We start from the raw sequence: 18,951 nt of genomic DNA, 5'->3' as shown, positions 1-18,951 counted from the left end.
GGTCCCCAGTAGGGGGCACGTCACAGGCAACCACACATTGATGTTACTCTCTCTCTCTTTCTCCCTTCCTTCCCCTCTCTCTAAAAATAAATAAATAAAATCTTAAAAAAAAAAAAAAAAAGGGTGACTAAAGACATGTGCAGACTCAACACCGGGCATGATCCTGGACTGGATCCTAGTCTAGGAAAAGAAAATGCAGACCTATAAAAGACATTTTGGGACAGTTGATGAAATTTGAATATGAACTGAGGACCAGATGATAGTATTGTATCAGTGCTGAATTTTCTCTTTTGACAATGTTTTTATTCTTAGAAAACACCCAGAGGCATTTATGAGTTAAGCAGCATGATGTCTTCAGATTATGCTCACATGATTCAAAATTTAGATTTTATAACTTTTTATTTTTTTAAATTTTATTTATTTATTTTTAGAGAAAGTGGAAAGGAGGGAGAAAGAGAGGGAGAGAAACATCAATGTGTGGTTGCCTTTCATTTACCCCCCACTGGGGACCCAGCCCACAACCCAGGCATGTGCCCTGACTGGGAATCAAACCAGCGACCCTTTGGTTCGCAGACTGGCACTCAGTCCACTGAGCCACACCAGCCAGGGCAGACTTTGCAATTTTTTAAGAAGTGCTATGCTGACATTGCTATCCATGTCTTTTGGTGCACATGGAAGGCTCTGTGTGTCTGTTGAGTGGCAATGGAATGGCTGGGCCCTGTGGTAGAGACTGCCAGGGTTCACACTCCCTGCGGGGCATGAGGGTTCCAGTTCCCTGCTCCATGGTTTGCGTGTTCACTCTCTTAATGCATTTCCCATCAATATTTTGTTTGCAATTTTCAAATTTACTAAAAAGATGGAAGAATTTTACAGTAACACCTATTAGGCACATCTCCTAGATTCTATGGTTAACACGTTGCTATGTTTGCTTTATCACATCTAGCCTCCTTTGAAATGTACAAAAAAGAAAATCCATCTAGCCACCTTTTTTGTGTGTGTCTGCATTTCAAAGTTGCAAACATCAGAACACTTCATCTCTGGAACCTACAGCATGCATATCATTGGCTAGGATTCAGTATTTCTCTATGGATCTTCTTTTCTAGATAGAATTTACACATACTAAACACACTGGATGAGTTTTAACAGATACATACACCTGTGTAACCCAAACCCCTGTCATGACATATTTTACCAGCATCCAACAAAGTTCTCTGATGCCTCTTCCCATCCAATCAGAGGCAACTACTGCTTTATTTTTGTACTGTAACTTTGCTTGTTCTAAAACCTCATAAATTGTATTATAAAATTGTATTATATAAATTATATTATAGAAGTATGTATTCTTCTGTTTAAAGCTGCTTTCAGTCAACATAATGCTTTTGAGATTCGTCCAAGCTGCTGCATGTATCAGCAGTTTGATCCTTTGATTACTTAAAAGTACTGCATCGTGCGGGAGTATGACACGTGATTTACGCATTCTCCTGCAGATGAGCACCTGGGTTGCTTCCACTTTTTGGCTATTATGAATAAAGCTGGTATGAACATTCATGTACAAGCCTTTTTGTGGACATCTGTTGTCTTTTCTTTTGGGTGAATACCTAGGAGCAGGATAGCTGGGACATAAAGTAAATGTATGTTTAACTTTATATAAGAAATTTCCAAACTTTTCCACAGTGGCTGCACAATTTAGCATTCCCACCAGTAGTGTATGACAGTTCCAATACTTGGCATCATCTGTCTTTCTCATTTTAGCCTTCCTAGTGGGTATGTGGTGGCACCCTGTATTTCCCTGAATACAGTGACATTGACCATGTTTTCATGTGCTCATTGGCTCTTCATATGTCACCTTTGGTGAAGAGTCTGTTCACATTTTTTGTCTATCTTCTCAGCATTCATCGTTTGTCATCGTGTTACTGAATTTGTAAAAGTTCTTTTTATGTTCTGGACGCAAGTCTTTTGTCAGACGGAGATATTGCCAATTGCACTCTCAGGCTGGGCCATGCCTTTTTAGTTTCTAAAGTGTCTCGCTGAAGTTTTTAGTTTTGCTGAAGTCAATTGTTAGCTTTTATGATTATTGGTCTCTGTGTCTCCTAACCCTTTGCCTATGTCAGGGAAGTTTTTCAATGAACAAATGTTCTTAATTTTAAAGTATTTATCTTTTTACTTTTCATTTTACAGTTAGGATCTTTTATGTTGTTTGTAAGATATTTTTGCGTACTGCAAGGTTATGAAAACATGCTGTTTTCTTCTCAAAGCTTGGTAGTTTTACCTTTCACATTTGGAGCTGTGGTCCATCTAGAATTGAGTTTCGTGTATAAAATCAGGTGGGAATTGCCCTAACCAGTGTGGCTCACTTGGTTTGGCATCATCCAGCAGAGTAAACAGTCGTCGGTTCAATTCCCGGTCAGGGCACAGGCCTGGGTTGCACGTTCAGTCTGCAGTTGGGTGCGTGCAGGAGGCAAGCAATTGATGTTTCCCTCTCACAATGATGTTTCTCTCCCTCTCTTTCTCCCTCCCTGATTCTTCCCTTCTCTAAAAATAAATAAATAACATCTTTTTAAACATAAAATAGAATGAGGTGGGAATCAGCCTTTATTTTTTCCATACACTTTTCTGACTGACCCAGCACCATTTATTACAAAGACCATGCTTTCTCCACTGCACTGCAGCATCACCTTTTTCGTAAACCAGCTGACTGTGTATGTGGGGGTCTGTTTCTGAAGTTTTCATTCTGTCACACTGGTCTTTTATTTATTCTCCAGTCAATGCCACAGTGCCTTTGATTACTTCAGATTTATAATAAAGAGGTCTTGCTATCTAGTCATAGAAGTTGTCCAGCATTACTGTCGTCAAGTTTGGGGGGAAGAGGTCACAGTAGAGATGTCATCTTGAGATGGTGGGAGGGGTAGTAGTGATCTCATCTAGAGGTAGCCCCTTGGTTTTAGTGGCTATTATTGTTATCATGGGCCAGTGGATGGTACCAAGTGCCTTATTTTCCAGTCCAGATAGGACTTCTTTATAGCCTAAGAGGTGAACTGTGAGAGACTGATGCTAACCTGAACCACCTTTACTGCTGTGTGACCTAGAGCATCAGGGAGTAAAGAGGGAATGGAGCAACTGGGTCCGATGCTCACCAGAGTTCCTATCACTGGAGAGGCGCTCATTGTTGGAATGGGAAAGGCCATTGTCATCAGTGCTCACTTCTCCCCTTTACTGATGCATTCCTACTGCACTTGTCCCCTCTGCCTCCTCTCATTATGAATTGAATCCACCCTGGATCTTTGCTATAGAGTATGTGCACGTGTGTGTATGCCTCATATATGCAGATAGTTCTTATCAGAAGTTCTTGGGGCCCAATGTGCATTAGAAATCAAACTTTCTGTAATTGTATTATATTTTAGGTAATTCTCCCAATAGGGTCCAGGGAAGCACCCTGTAAATTAAACACACTATAGTTTCTGCAGCAAACTATATAAACATGTCTATAAAGTTGGGTAAATAAAGCTTACAAACAGGTTCACATAAATTCAAATGAGATTGGATGCCAATCTTATAACTGTTGGTTTTCAGAGCCTTTGGGTTTTAGAATTGCAGTGACAGAATGACAATGGACCTTTGCCATTTATTTCATACATTGTTCTATTGTTTTGACCTGACAGGCCGTGTCACACCAGTTGAATGCCGTGACTGAGGACATGTATACCAATGGGTCTGCTGCCCCAGGTAGCTCTACCCAGGCTAAGGGGCAGGAGGTTCGGAAGGTGCGACTCATACAGTTTGAGAAGGTCACAGAGGAGCCTATGGTAATCCCTTGTCATATGTTCACCCACTGCTTACTGTCAACCACGTAAGTTACTGGGCCACCAAAGGAAACTCAGAAGACTGAGTTAGGGCATCAGCCAGCTCTCATATTGTCTCTCTATCTCCATCTCAAGCTCCTCCTCAAAGCAGGCTTCATGCCAATTCTAGTTGAGGACTACCCCAGGTATAGATGGATAATATTTCTCCTGAGAAATTGACCTACATTGTCTTCAAGATAACCTCAGAAAGAGCTTAAAATAAAGCGTGCTGGCCCTGGCCAGCATGGCTCAGTCCATTGGCGCATCATCCCATAAACTGAAAGGTTGCAGGCTCAGTTCCCTGTCAGGACACATGCCTGGGTTGCAGGTTTGATACCCAGTCAAGGTGCGTACAGGAGGCAACTAATCAATGTTTGTTGCTGATATTGATGTTTCTCTCCCTCTCTCTTTCCATCCCTTACCCTCTCTCTAAAATCAATAAGCATATCCTCAAATGATTGATAAATAAATAAACAAATAAATGAAGGAAGGAAGGAAGCAAGCAAGAATACTGTACCATTGTGTTTATTTCAGGGAATCACTCTGAAGCTGAATGAAAAGCAGTCCTGTACGGTGGCAAGAATCCTTCATGGTGGCATGATTCATAGACAAGGTACTGTGCGCAGTTCCTAGATTGTGGTCATCCACTGCAGCGGTGAGGGACATGAAGCTTCCATTCTTCAAAACTGGGAACATTTTTGTATGTGTGCCAAGAGATTTGTTTGTAGCTTAATAACTGGCTCTTTAGAATAATTGTGTGATAAGGTCTTCATGTGAATTGCCCAGTGCCACCATCTGTCTCTCTGAGCATTTCTTATACACGTATTTATATACACCAATATTTTTCTAGTTAGTTAATATTTGAGCAATTAGTGTATACAGCCCATTGCATTAGAATTTGAGTACACAGTACTGAAGAAAACAGACCATCTGTACCTCCTGGAACCAGTAGTTAAATTGAGAAATTAAACATTACCTTCTAGCCCATTAGCTCCTGCCCTTTATGTTTAGTTTTGTATCCAGGGTGGTACAAATTTTGGTAAGTACTCTTCACATAGCATATAAACACTGATTAAGTTTACCAGTAGGTAGCATTTTGGGGTTTTAATTAAACAACAAAGAAATATCAAACTTGCTGGTGAATGAGAGGTACTGCGCTCCCTGCCTTGCACTGTCATTCTTTCTAGCATGTACAAGTGTGTCCTAGCCTCCTGGGATCTGTAGCTACTCTAGGTGCAGGGAACTTAGAGGATGAGGTACTTTTATTCTGTTCTTGGAGTACTGAAGTCAGGGAGGATGAGATAGTCGCACTGTGAAGTACTTGCCACGATGCATCCCTCAAGGGAATCAAGAACATTCATGGTTGAATTGTGTAAAATCCTGAGTAGTTTATACACTTTATTGTCTAATAAGCTCTAGATCATGGCTTCTTTTCTGGGGTATCTTTAGTTATATTGACAGCTTTTATCTGAATATGTATTCCTTTAAAATTTTTTTCAATTACAGTTTACATTCAGTAATATATTCTGTTAGTTTCAGGTATACAGCTTAGTGGTTAGGCAATCATATACTTTACAAAATTGAACATTTATCCTTTTGTGGACTGATTTTTCATTTTGTGGTAGGCTCCCTTCATGTCGGAGATGAGATCCTAGAAATCAATGGCACAAATGTGACTAATCACTCAGTAGATCAGCTGCAGAAAGCGATGGTGGGTATTTGCTATGTCATTGTCTTTGTGAAGTGTGGATCCACATTGGTGGCAATGTACCTCATTTTCTGTCGAAGTATTCGCACCTCGTTGAGGAGACTATTATCATTGCTAATCTTTATTCTGTGTAAGAAATAAGAGTTCTCTGCTTTTATTTACTAAACTTCTAAAACAAGGCAAATAATCCAGAGCATCTATCTAGAAAGAACATTGGACTGGGTGTCAGAAGGCCTTTGTCTCTAATGGCAGCTCTGAACCCCTGCTCTAATTTATTCTAGCCCTGTGATTTTGAGCAAGTGAATTAACTTCTCTAAATCATCTGTAAAATGAAGATAGTAATCCCTATTCTTATGTCACAGATTTGTCATGAAGAGCAAATGGGATATTATAATGAAAAGTTGAGTGTGCTCTTTAGATTCAGTCGGTATTTGTTGAGCAACTGCTATGTGGCAGGCATGTGCTTGGTGTTTGTGCTGGCTATCCTGTTTGCTCCTCCAGATTCTTCACCATCTCCCACCTCTGCACACACCAGAGATCATTCCTGTAACCAAAGCACTAAGAAACCCATGGGGTAATTGGCCACTGCTGGCAGGAGCTACGCCTCAGGCACTCAGGAATGAGATGCTAGGGTACCAGCCAGCGAATGAACCAGAGAACAGTTGTCATTTGAACCAAAATGTGGTTTTTCACTTGAGACAGAGATGAGGAAACTATACCTTGGAGAGTTTTGAAACTTGCCCACAGTCACATGGCTTTTTAAGGATTAGACCTGGGATTTGCTTTAATCAAAACTATTTGTTTAGATTTCTGCTTCTGACCAAGATGAAGAACAGGGACCATATTTACCCTGCCTCTTTTTTTTAAATTTTTTTTAAAATTTTTATTGTTATTCAATTACAGTTGTATGCCTTTTCTCCCCATCCCTCCACCCCACCCCAGCTGAACCCACCTCCCTCCCCTACCTCCACCTTCCCCCCCGATTTTGTCCATGTGTCCTTTATAATAGTTCCTGCAATCCCCTCTTTCCACTGTCCCCATCCCACTCCCCCCTGGCCACTGCTAGACTGTTCCCAACCTCAATGTCTCTGGTTGTATTTTGTTTGCTTTTTTCTTCTATTGATTATGTTCCAGTTAAGGGTGAGATCATATTTTACCCTGCCTCTTGAAATGATCCAATCCTAAATGCCAATGCCACTAATGACAGAGCTTCAAAATACCTGAAGCCGAAACTGGGAGAATTGAAAGAAGAAAATTACAAATCCATGATTGTAATCTAAGATTTCTTTTATTTTAATGTTTCAATATCTTTCTCTTAGTATAATCAAAAGAACAAGTAGCCATAAAATTAGTGAGGATACAGAAGAGGCAAACACCACTATAAACCAACTTGACCTAACAGATATGTACAGGACTCAATCCAGCAGTGGCGGAACACACATTCTTCTCAAGTGCACATGGAACATTCTCCAGGATAGGTCATAAAACAAGCCTCAACATTCAAATCATACAAAGTGTATTGTCTACCCATAAAGAAATTAGAAATCAAAAACAGGAGATATCTGGAAATCCCTAAATTTTGGAAATTAAACAACACACTTCTAAAATAACCCACAGGCCACAGAAGAAAATACCTTGAAATGAATAAAAATGAAAACAGTATATTAGAGTTTGTGGAATGCCACTTAAGCAATGCTGAGGTGGAAGTTTAGAGCACAAAATGCCTATATTAGAAAACAAGAAAGGTCTCAACCAAAAACGCCTCAGCTTCTGCCTTAAGAAACTAGAAAAAAGGACACACTAACAAAATAAAGGATAGCCCTGGCTGGCATGGCTCTGGATTGAGTGCCAGCCTGCAAAGCAAAGGTTCGCTGGTTCGATTCCCAGTTAGGGCACATGACCTGGTTGTGGGCCAGGTCCCCAGTAGGGGCCGTGCAAGAGGCGACCACACATTGATGTTTCTCTCCCTCTCTTTCTCCCTCCCTTCCCCTCTCTCTAAAAATAAATAAAATCTTTTTTAAAAAGGATAAAAACCATATGATCATCTCAATAGATGCAGAAAAAGCATTTGACAAAATTCAACATCCTTTTGTGATGAAAACTCTCAGCACAGTAGGTATGGAAGGAACATATCTCAGCATAGTAAAGGCCACATATGACAAACCCACAGCTAATATATTCAGTGCCAAAGACCTGGAAGCTTTTCCTCTGATATCAGGAACAAGAAAGTGGAATTGCTATCTTTTGGAAAAGTAATTTGAGGACAGCTATTAAAATGTTCTCATCCTTTGATTCTGCATTTCCATGATGGGATTTTATTCTATAGAAGTCAAAATGCAAATATAAGGACATATTTTCAAGGATTTCTATTGCAGTGGATTGTAGTGAAAAAAAGCTGGCACCAGTCACAATGCCCAATAATGGGGAGAATAGCTGAATGAAGTGTGATACACCCATAGCGTGGAATGCTGCATAGCCATTAAAAAGAATGAATGAGGTCTTCGTGCATGGACCTGGAAGCATATCCACCAACTCAAAGCAAGTTATAGAGTAATATACATAGTATATTCCATTTTTATTAAAAAAATACATACATATGAATATGTATATATGTGTAAATATTTGTAAATGTTTTCATTGGTATGGAGAAAGTTGTAGATATATGTGTGCCAGGATTGATTATAGGTACTTATAAGGACCTTTTGTGGTCGAGTGTGGGGAGGAGGGGAAATCATTAGCTTTTTCTCATTATTCTTTGTACGTCTCCATGTTGTTACGATGGTTTATGGGCACATGACACTTGTATTAGAGGAGAAATTGTTCTGATACCAAATTTCAGTATACAGTAAAAATGGCTGTTGAGAAAAACAATGCATGGGACTTTGAGAGGAGTTTATGAAACCCCAAATCATCCAAGTTAGTCTTCCTTAAAATGTTATTTCTCCTTTCTTTTTTAATAGAAAGAAACCAAAGGAATAATATCTTTAAAAGTTATTCCCAACCAACAAAACCGTCTTCCTGCACTACAGGTAGGTGGCGCCATATTCTCTGTTGTGATGACGGCAGAATTCAGGCCCAGTGTTGAGATTTGCTTGAAGTGATATGATTCTAACTTTAAAGTTCTGTATATCTTACAAATGTAGCTGCCTGGTGCTCTCTGAACTAAGCAAACATTACACACAGGCAAGCCTTCTTTCTGACCACCAGCAGGACTGGTACTTTGCTGCCTATTTGTAATGAATATGAAAGGAAGGGGTAATCTTATTCTACAACTCCAAGAGGAAAATGGGCAAAGGGAATGAAGAGATCATTCATAGGAGGAAAAATACCAGTGGCACTAAGCATACAAAAAAATATCCAATCTTACCGTCAAAGAGGAAAATAGCTTGGACAGGGCCCTGGCAGATGAATGTGGAAGAAGGAGTTTAAAAAAAAAAAAACCCTCTGAAGTTTCTATTGCAGATTACTGTAATAACAGTTTCATCGTCTTGAATAGGTATATTAATGTTCATATTTTCAACTTTTTGTTATATTACTTTTGGTAAATTATGTTTTTCAAGTGATTTATCAAATGTATTATTGTGAAATTATTCATAAAATCTTATAACCATTTTTAAGATTTTTTTTTATATTTAGAGAGAGGGGAAGGGAGGAAGAAAGAGAGTGAGAAACGTCAGTGTGTGGTTGCCTCTCACACATCCCCTACTGGGGTCCTGGCCCACAACCCAGGCATGTGCGCTGACTGGGAATCAAACTGGCAACACTCTGGTTCGCAGGCCGGCACTCAATCCACTGAGCCACACCAGCCAAGGCTAAAAATCTTATAACCTTTTAAACATATCTGGGGTCTCTACTGATCTCTTCTGGGAAATTGTATCTTCTCTATTTTATTATTTGGCCTTGCTAGGGAGTTCTTAATTTCATGAATCTTCAAAGAGCCAATTTTGCCTTTGTTGATCCTGTCAACTCTATTTTCTGTTTCATTTGTTTCTGTTCTTTATTATTTTTCTTCTTTCTTTGGGTTGGATTTGTACCCCTAATCTTTCTACCTGAGGTAACTGGTATTAGATTCTGAGGTAGTTTCTTCCAGTCTTTTTTTTTTTCTATGTATAAATAAATACTTTTTAAAAAAATGTCAAGTGTACTAGGCATTGTTTTTGTTGAATGATATTCTCTTTTAATGTTACATCAGCGGCATTTTGCAAGAGCATTAAATTTTTCTACAAACTGATTTTTATAAGTGCATGGTCACATATGCAGTAGATGATCAAAACTTAACTAAATTCCCCATTCTTGGAAAATTAGGCTGTTTGCAATAGTTCATTCTTATAAATAATTCTGTGGTGAGCATACTTATCCATACATGGTAACTGACAACGTTTGCATAGAACTGGGTTGTGGGGTCAAGGGGGTGCCAACTCAGACCCAATAACCCAAAGGCATTTTATACCTTCTTGTTGGAGGGCTCAGGTCTGACTTCTCCACAAACATAACAGTAACCAGTTCCAGTCACTTCAACTACCCCTCCATTCTTTTCTTTTTTATTTATTTTTTTAAAGATTTTATTTATTTATTTTAGAGAGAGGGTCAGGGAGGGAGAAAGAAAGGGAGAGAAAACATCAATGTGTGGTTGCCTCTTGCACACCCCCTACTGGGGACCTGGCCCGCAACCCAGGCATGTGCCTTGACTGGGAATCAAACATGCAACCCTTTGGTTCGAAGGCCGGTGCTCAAGCCACGGAGCCACACCAGCCAGGGCTCCCCCTCCATTCTTGCCTCTGTGTTATTCATTCAGTCCTGACACTACTTATCATATGTGCTGATGCTGGTGTTTCTCCTGAAGCTGCCACTGCACTTCCCCTTGCCTTCTTTTTCAGATGTTCATGAGAGCACAGTTTGACTATGATCCAAAAAAAGACAATCTGATTCCTTGCAAGGAAGCAGGACTGAAGTTTGTTACTGGGGACATTATCCAGATCATCAACAAGGATGACAGTAACTGGTGGCAAGGGCGGGTGGAAGGCTCCTCCAAGGAATCAGCAGGATTGATTCCTTCTCCTGAGCTGCAGGAATGGTGAGCTGCTTTTATGCAGGTGGAAATTGCAGATGGAATGGACCCGTGCCTGCCACAGATAATGGCTTCAAAAATCTGTCATGGCATGTGTAGGTTCTATTTCTCAACCAAGCCAGCCTCCCCACTTCCCTGGAATAATGGGTAAGGGCAGGGGTAACAATGAGTTGATAAGCTTAGCTGGCAGGCCTTTACAGGAAAAGGAGCCTGAAAAGCTCTTCATTCGTTTGTGGGCCTGTTTCCTCAAATGCTTTCTCTGCGGTTAGAAAGGAAGTGGCAGTGCTGGGACTGGAGCCCTCCCTGGTCTCCTGCCTCCCAGGCTAGTGCCTTCCTGAGAAGATCTTCTGAGTCCTGAAGAAAACAGTCAAATTTTAAATATGTGTTCTTTATGCAAATTCCCGGTATATGGAAAATGAAGTGAGAATCAACATTTATCCCATACACTTAGCTGGTTGAACCAGGACTACTTATACAGAGACAATGCTTTCCCCACTGCGCAGTGTCGCCTTTATCACAAATGAGCTCAGAGAGATGGGTGCCAGGCCTAAGGCCCCCTACCAGCTCCGTCCAGACTAACGCAGGGATGGCTGCCCAGGGCTTCCCAGGGCTCGCCCACCTCCTTTGCCTCTCTGGAGAGTTCTTATGTGGGTGTTCAAATACCTGGCAATGCAAATGTGTCCAGGAGGAAGTGAATTCCCACCACGTTCTCCCATTAACACAACCTAACCATTCCAGCGGGGCTCTTTGCACCTCTCTTTGTGGAGGCCTCAGCTCTAGGCAACTCAAAACCAAGTGTGGTACCAAGAAAACAGTGAACACACTGGTTCAGCTGATTCTTTCCCCACTTCCATACTCCTCTAAACCCTGCTCACCACAGACCCAGAGCCGTCTACACACGAGAGAGGCTGGGAGGAGGGGAATGGGGGTGTGGACAGATAGAGAAAGATACAGGGAGGTTGAGGGGGTGCTGGCAGAGACAGAGTGAGAGGGTAAGAAAGAGCAGGGATATTAGAGCTTGAAGATGAGAAAGGGTACACTATGAGACAGACAGAGAGATGGGGAGTAAGGGAGGGGAGAGAGGCACATACGGACAGACACTAAAAGAGAGACAGGCTGAGAGACCAAGGGGGTGGGTCTCAGAGAGAGACACGCAAAGAAAGCGAGGGGCTGAGAGGTAGAGGATGAGAGTGAAGGGGGAAGAGTTAGACACACAGAGAATGAGTGGCTGGCGGGCAGGGGGTATGAGAGAGAAGGAGAGGGGTCAGGAACAACATGAAGTTTATTGGCAAGTGCAAAGGGAAGGAGGCAGGTGAGTCTAGTCTGGAGGGGGTTTTTTTCCCCTAAGATTTTATTTATTTTTAGAGAGAGGGGAAGGGAAGGAGAAAGAGAGGGAGAGAAACGTCCATGTGTGGTTGCCTCTCATGCCCCGCCCCCCCTACTGGGGATCTGGTCTGCAACCCAGGTGTGTACCCTGACTGGGAATTGAACTGGTGACCCTTTGGTTCACAGGGTCATGCTCAGTCCACTGAGCCACACCAGCCAAGGCTAGTCTGGAGGATTTTCGTTGAAGGGAAAGGCAATCACTGAGCTCTGTCACAACACAGGCGAATGATCCTGGGACTTCCACACTGCGAGTTCACTGACATCCCTGGTCCTCTTTTCCTACTAGGAGGGTGGCAAGTGTGGCTCAGTCTGCTCCAAGTGAAGCCCCGAGCTGCAGTCCCTTCGGGAAGAAGAAGAAGTACAAAGACAAGTACCTGGCCAAACACAGTTCAAGTAAGCTTTCTTGAGCTTCCTGGGCCGCCTCCTTGCAGGCCCCTGGCAAGTGGAGATGGTGTGGTGCTTAGTGGAACATATGTTATGCCGAAAGCATGCCATTTCTTCTGGTTTTCTTTTATTACATTCATGTTCCCAAGCTCACTGCAATCAGTGAGACAATGCCAGTACACATAAAGGAAGGCTAGTGGTCTGTTCTCACCTACTCATCACCCTCACCCCTCAGGTAACCAACTGAACAGCCTTCCACACCTTTCTCAGTGTGGCATTACCATCAGCATGACCAGCTGGAAGGTCTGAACAACCCCAGAGAATACCATGTTTTCCTAAGAACTAATTCCGGCTTTGGTTTTTACCTACCATGATTGGAAATATAATATTATAAATTATAATAATTAAAAATTACAAATGAGTTTCAAGCGGATCATAGACAACAAAAGAATAATAATCCACCACTTATTAAATGCGTCCCATCCCACTCTAAGTACAGACAGGAGCAGCAGAGAATCACAGAAACTGAAATCATCTGGCGAGATTTCTCCTCGGCTCTGAAAGTGAACATTGCTTGGTTTTCTTTGTCTCTAGTTTTTGACCAGTTGGATGTTGTTTCCTACGAGGAAGTCGTTCGCCTCCCCGCATTCAAAAGGAAGACCCTGGTGCTGATCGGTATCTCCTCTCACCCTTTGTGTTGCTTTGCTAGTTAGAGTACATTTCTGTCCTTTTGTTCCTGCCTATAGTACATAACCCTTCTTCCAAAAAAAGACAAGACAGTGAGGGGGAAAAAAGAAGGTCTGTTGGGTTCTCCGTGTAGAACAGGTACAAAGAATTTTCTGAGTTCTAACCTCATCTGGGTTCACCTTACAAGTGAAACTAACAAGGTTTTCAGCAGCTAATTCTTTTAGGTCGGGTTTGGTGCTGGCCAGTCCTAAACTGGGTTTGGCTCTCAGCTGGCTGGCTGTCGCGGTGCTCCAGTGCTGTGCTTTTTGTAAAGTACACATGTCAGAGTGCTTTGTTAGCAATGTCAGTGGCCCTGGAAACTGTTTGGAGCTCTTTGGTCACGCACATGAGCCCCGGCCTTGACATGGAATGAGTCCTTGCTCCAACCCCGGGTATGTGGGCCTTGGCTCACGTCCCTGTCTTTAGAATTAAAATGTTAGTTGCTTAGAAGATCTGTATTAAGGTTCCGCTGAAGTTTCCAATAAAAACACTAGCTTAAATTCAGCACCATTCATTTGGGAAAGCTCAGTAAAGCAAAGATCGTTAGAAAATGGAAACGCCCATGTGTTAGCTGGTTCCTCTGTGGAAATAACAGTTATGTTCTGAGTCCTGACTTTTAGCCCTTAGAAGAGTCTCCCTCCCCAGCTGGGACCCAAGGGCCTGAAGCCCCTAATCCCCCTGTGGTTAAAGGCATGCTTGCGCCTGACCCCAGCCCAGATGCTGTGCCAACTCACTTTCACCTGTTGGTGATTTCAGGCTTTGAGAGATGAAAACCCATATTCTGTTCCTATTCCTATCCCTTTTTCTTTGGGAAAGAAATGGAAGCCTTCATTAAAATCATAGCAAACTGGATTCTTTCTTCTCTCCCTCTGAAGGAGCCAGTGGGGTGGGTCGCAGCCACATTAAGAATGCCCTGCTCAGCCAGGACCCGGAGAAGTTTGAGTACCCTGCCCCATGTAAGTAGTTCGGGGGGGCTCAGAGGGCAAGCAAGAGCACCATTCTCCATCTGCAATACTGTAGTAGTCCTTTTTTGGTGATTTTATTTTAAATATTGGATTATAAAAACAAAACACAATTTAGGAAAGATATAAATTCGTACCCATAATCACTCCAATTTAAAACATAACTGTGTTTTCTTATTCCCTTCTGTGCTGTTCATGTACATAACAGAAGCAGTAGTAAACAATTTTATCCTGCTTTTAAAAATTAAGTAATATGTGCTCTGGCTGGTGTGGCTCAGTGGATTGAGCACGGGCCTGAAAACCAAAGGGTCACCAGTTCAGTTCCCAGTCAGGGCACATGCCTGGGTTGCAGGCCAGGTCCCCAGTAGGGGGCGTGTGAGAGGCAACCACACATTGATGTTTCTCTCCCTCCCTCTTTCTCCCTCCCTTCCCTTCTCTCTAAAAGTGAATAAATTGTTTTTAATATTTAAGAAAATTAAAAATCAAGTAATATGTTATTAAAACTTATATTACTTTTTCTCTTTAGTTTACATTAGAAACATTTTCTCATGTGCCTTAATCACTTTGAGAACTTCCTTCTAGTCCACTGAGTAGCTGTATTGTAATTTCCTTAGCTACCCCACTTTCATTTGATGTCTGGACTCTCTAATTTTCATGAAATGTCTCCTAAATCAAAGCAGTGCTCAGGCGAGGTACAGTCTCTGCAGCAGTCCTGGGTAGGGGGACATCCGACCGGTGGTGATGTGCAGTCAGGTACCTTACATTCCCAGAAGTGAATCTGCATAGCATGGTTGTACATATTCCCAGGAAGAGATTCTGCTTATCAAAGTAGAAAACAGGATTCTGCACCTGATATTAGTATTTTTTTATTCCTTGCTTCTCCGTTTTGCCTTTAGGGACATTGTGACATCCTGGGACAGAAAGCAAATGGACCTGGGTTGAGGAGTGAGTGAGGAAGTCGAGAAGTTGAAATAACCAGTACAGCCTTGTCATTTAATAACTTTGAATGAGAAGGGAGCTAGAGAAAGAGGGTGATGGGTCAAAATAACTTCAGATCAATGAAGAGGTGTTGTTTTATAAGCTGGAAAGGGGATGATGATAAGGATGGAAAGCAAGGGAGGTCCCTTGGGGAGGGCTGGGGAGGATCGTGTTTCAAGCTACAATATCTGGAGCACATTTACTTAGAGGACAGTTTATATGAGCAATACTAGATGTTGTGACTTAAGAACATTCTCACAGTTAACAGTATAAGTTTAAATAAAACCAAAGTACTCTTCTTTCCAAGTTATGCAAACTTTAAACATACTTCCAAGAAATCCTGACCATAGCCTATAGATCTGTTTTTAAAATATCTCCACCTATCATTTCTCCATTTTCAAACTTCAATATTCCTGGGGTTGATGGTTCGAGACATGGAACTTAATGTTAGGGAAAATGATGATAGGAATGTTTTGTTGGACTTTGCCTCTTAAAGTTTAAATTTGTTCTGGGTGGATGGGGGATTTCCTGATATGTATCATCTCCTATTGTCAGCCCTTAAGGACTCCGTGGGAGAAAACCCTCTCTCTACACCAAAGGCAGCTAGGGTTTCAGCAGACACCGTGGTCCATGGCGAGGACCCTGAGTTTGTCAGGGGTTTGGGTTCTTGTGTGCAGATACAACACGGCTGCCCAAGAAGAATGAAGAAGATGGGAAGGAGTACCACTTCATCTCCACAGAAGAGATGACAAGGAGCATCTCTGCCAATGAGTTCTTGGAGTTTGGCAGCTACCAGGGCAACATGTTTGGCACCAAATTTGAAACAGTGCACCAGATTCATAAGCAGGACAAGATTGCCATCCTGGACATCGAGCCCCAGGTGGGTAGGCATGGAAAGGCAGGAGTGGATGGGGAGGGGGTGCTGAAGAGCAAAGCTCATGGGAATCTTTGGGGAGCTCAGATTTGCTTCATGTACTTTCAGTGGGGTCATGCGGAAGAAGAACAATAGTACTGGAAATGATGGAAGTAGTGCTGGGGTTGGTGAAGCCCAGAGATGCTTACCAGCAAGAATGCATCATGACAGCTAACTTTTGAAAAAATATGTTCTTCCTTTCTCTTCCTCTTTTCTAGACTGTAAAGATTGTTCGGACAGCAGAACTTTCACCTTTCATAGTGTTTATCGCACCTACTGACCAGGGCACTCAGGTAGGAAGGAGGGGATTGTGTGGGGTGGGTAGGGGTTCACTCGCTAGGCCTGTCCAAACTGGGACATCAGTACAAATCATTGCCCAGAGCACTGGCTGGAGCTCAGCTTCAGCTTGTGACCAAATCCCCTATGAGTTTACTGATTACCGCTATCCTTCCTGCAAGGCCAAGAAGCCGAAGGACATATATATTATGTACATTTGATTCACTTGGCAGACACTTATTAAACCACTAGCTGGACAATGACCATGTTAGGTAATGGGGACACAGTCAATGTTCCAGAAGTGCCCAGGGTCCAGTGGCAGAGATGGACAATTGGGTAAATCTTGACACTTTGGGATGATGTGGGCTCAAGTGGGGTGAGCAGGGGGGACTGTGAAGGAGACTGAACCCACCCTGTGGTGTGGGGTGGATGTGGGGGGCATGAGAGAGGAGAAAAGAGGCCAGGAATATAATGAAAGGTCTCCCCTGCTCCCCACTCTGCAGTTCCTACCTGCCTCACACCCATCGTACACACACTTTGCTGCCCCTGCTTCTTCACTGAACGCGATGATCTTTCTGAATCAGCGTGTGGAGAGCTTCTTCAGTCTTAGTGCCTGCATGGCCTCCCATTGCGTGCGTGCGGCATTGTTTTGTCACTCTTCCCTTAGAGCTATCTGGGTTGTTTTAAAACTTGGACTGTTGTAAATAACATGGCAACCAGTGGCCCTGTACAAATGGCATTTCACAGGTGTGCAAATCTGTCTGTAGGAAAAATTCCAGACAGGACTGCTGGGTCCAAGCATGCATGCTTTGGGAATTGGGAATTCAGACAGATGATTTACCTCAGAGAGTGCTTGCTTCCCTGTGTCGGGGTCATATTTTCCAAACTTTCACTTTTGGCCAGCCTAATAGAGTGAAATATGAATCTCATTGTACTTTTCTCTTTTTTAAAAAGGTTTTGTTTATTTGTTTTTAGAGAGAGGGGAAGGGAGGGAGAAAGAGGGAGAGAAACACCAATGTGTGGTTGCCTCTCACATGCCCCCTACTAGAGTACCTGGCCCGCAACCCAGGCATGTGCCCTGACCAGGAATCAAACTGGTGACCCTTCAGTTCACAGGGTGGCACTCAATCCAGTGAGCCACACCAGCCAGGGCTTTCATCAGACTCTTAAGGGCCGTTTGTATTACCTTTTCTGTTAATACCTGGTCATGTTCTTAGCTTATTAGTCTGCTGATTATTGGCCTTTTGGTTATTGATTTCTAGGAACTCTATTAATTATCCCTTTGTGATACCAGTCACTTTTTTTTTTTTTTTTTTTTTTTTTTGCAATTTGGCATGTCTTTTGGTGTCCATTGCTACAGAAACACTTTTACTTTTATGGAGTTAAATTATCAGTCTTTTCATGGCCACTTGTTTTGGGGTTCTAGAAAGAGACCTGGAATCATCAGTCACACTTAACCTTGTCCTGGGATTGCAGCTCTCGGGGCTGCTGGAAGGGCTGTCCATGCTCAAAGGCAAGAACTGGGAGATGGCTGCTGGTCTTCCAGAGCGCTCTGATTAGTTTGAGGGTTACTTTGAGATCCTCTGAGAATTGTTCTTAACTGATTGCCTCTTTGTGCCCTTCTCTGTTAACATTCTAAAGCAAGGTCTTCAGGCCTTGTCTCTAAGCAGGTGACTGGGAGCCATGCAATGGTCCTAACGGTCAACAACCACTTAAAAGCTGTCCCTAGCCTCTCAGGAGGGGCATGCTGCAGCCTGCTTTCATCAGTGGCTCTCTCTTCTTTGCAGACGGAAGCCCTGCAGCAGCTGCAGAAGGACTCGGAGGCCATCCGCAGCCAGTACGCTCACTACTTTGACCTCTCGCTGGTCAATAATGGTGTGGATGAAACCCTTAAGAAATTGCAAGAAGCCTTTGACCAGGCATGCAGTTCTCCACAGTGGGTGCCCGTCTCCTGGGTTTACTAAGCTTGCAGAATGGGGGGAACTACTGTATGCCCTCTCCAGTATTTGGAACTCTATTCCTCTTGCTTTAAGACACAGGGGCCCTCCAGCTAATTTGTGTCAGCTTCCAGCTCTATGCAACTATCCTAATTAAGCCAGTGGGTGTCGGTCTTGTTCAAGGTGCTGAATGAAGAAGGTCTGGGCTCTGGTTTTCCTGATACATGGGGCCCCACTGATCAGAATTTCAAAAGGATCTCTGGAAATTGGGGTCCAGAAGCACTATCCAAATGCAAATGCTAATCAAAGATGGCGTATACAGGGAGGAAAAGCAATGGACCCTGTCTCTCTACAGCCTGCACTCCCTCACCTTGAATCACACTGAGCACTTCATTTGTCTTTACTTTGAAGAAAACTTTTTTACTGCAACTTTCTAAAAATGCCAAAATCAAACAGCTGTGCAATAGGATGATGTCTGCTCTAGGAAAACACATAAAAGCAATAAAAATGTTACTGTGCTAAAATGCCAATGACTTTATGTGTTTGGGTTTCCACTCACACAAGCCTCTGGAAAGGGAAATGTCACCAGCTTTAAGTTCATGGAGGATGGCATCCAACACCAGATGCCTCCCTCAAGCCTTTAACAATCTTAAGGGTCTGGTGGTCAGAGTAACCCAACCTCTTGTGCGGTGAGTGACCACGTGCTGGGCACACTTTGAGGGCAAAGGTGTAAGATTGTCGTTTTTGCTCCATGGGGAAATGAGCAAACATCTT

The 18,951-nt window shown here is 42.7% G+C and overlaps 1 protein-coding gene across 1 annotated transcript in view; it reads left to right on the top strand.

Moving 5' to 3' along the window:
• MPP1 (MAGUK p55 scaffold protein 1) overlaps nucleotides 1-18,707 on the top strand; it is a 29,695-nt gene extending 10,988 nt beyond the window's left edge. The window contains exons 2-12 of the mRNA XM_024564394.3: nucleotides 3,660-3,803; nucleotides 4,374-4,452; nucleotides 5,465-5,550; nucleotides 8,508-8,576; nucleotides 10,425-10,621; nucleotides 12,288-12,394; nucleotides 12,980-13,060; nucleotides 13,987-14,067; nucleotides 15,729-15,931; nucleotides 16,183-16,257; nucleotides 18,028-18,707. Of these exons, the coding sequence (XP_024420162.1) occupies nucleotides 3,660-3,803; nucleotides 4,374-4,452; nucleotides 5,465-5,550; nucleotides 8,508-8,576; nucleotides 10,425-10,621; nucleotides 12,288-12,394; nucleotides 12,980-13,060; nucleotides 13,987-14,067; nucleotides 15,729-15,931; nucleotides 16,183-16,257; nucleotides 18,028-18,204 (1,299 nt within the window). The 3' untranslated portion in view covers nucleotides 18,205-18,707. The remainder of the gene's footprint in view (nucleotides 1-3,659; nucleotides 3,804-4,373; nucleotides 4,453-5,464; nucleotides 5,551-8,507; nucleotides 8,577-10,424; nucleotides 10,622-12,287; nucleotides 12,395-12,979; nucleotides 13,061-13,986; nucleotides 14,068-15,728; nucleotides 15,932-16,182; nucleotides 16,258-18,027) is intronic.
• The last annotated feature ends 244 nt before the right edge of the window (nucleotides 18,708-18,951 follow it).

This window comes from Desmodus rotundus, chromosome X (assembly GCF_022682495.2).
Source record: "Desmodus rotundus isolate HL8 chromosome X, HLdesRot8A.1, whole genome shotgun sequence".
Classification (NCBI taxonomy): domain Eukaryota; kingdom Metazoa; phylum Chordata; class Mammalia; order Chiroptera; family Phyllostomidae; genus Desmodus; species Desmodus rotundus.
Note: the sequence above shows the minus strand (reverse complement) of the source record. Positions and strands in the feature narration are given on the sequence as shown.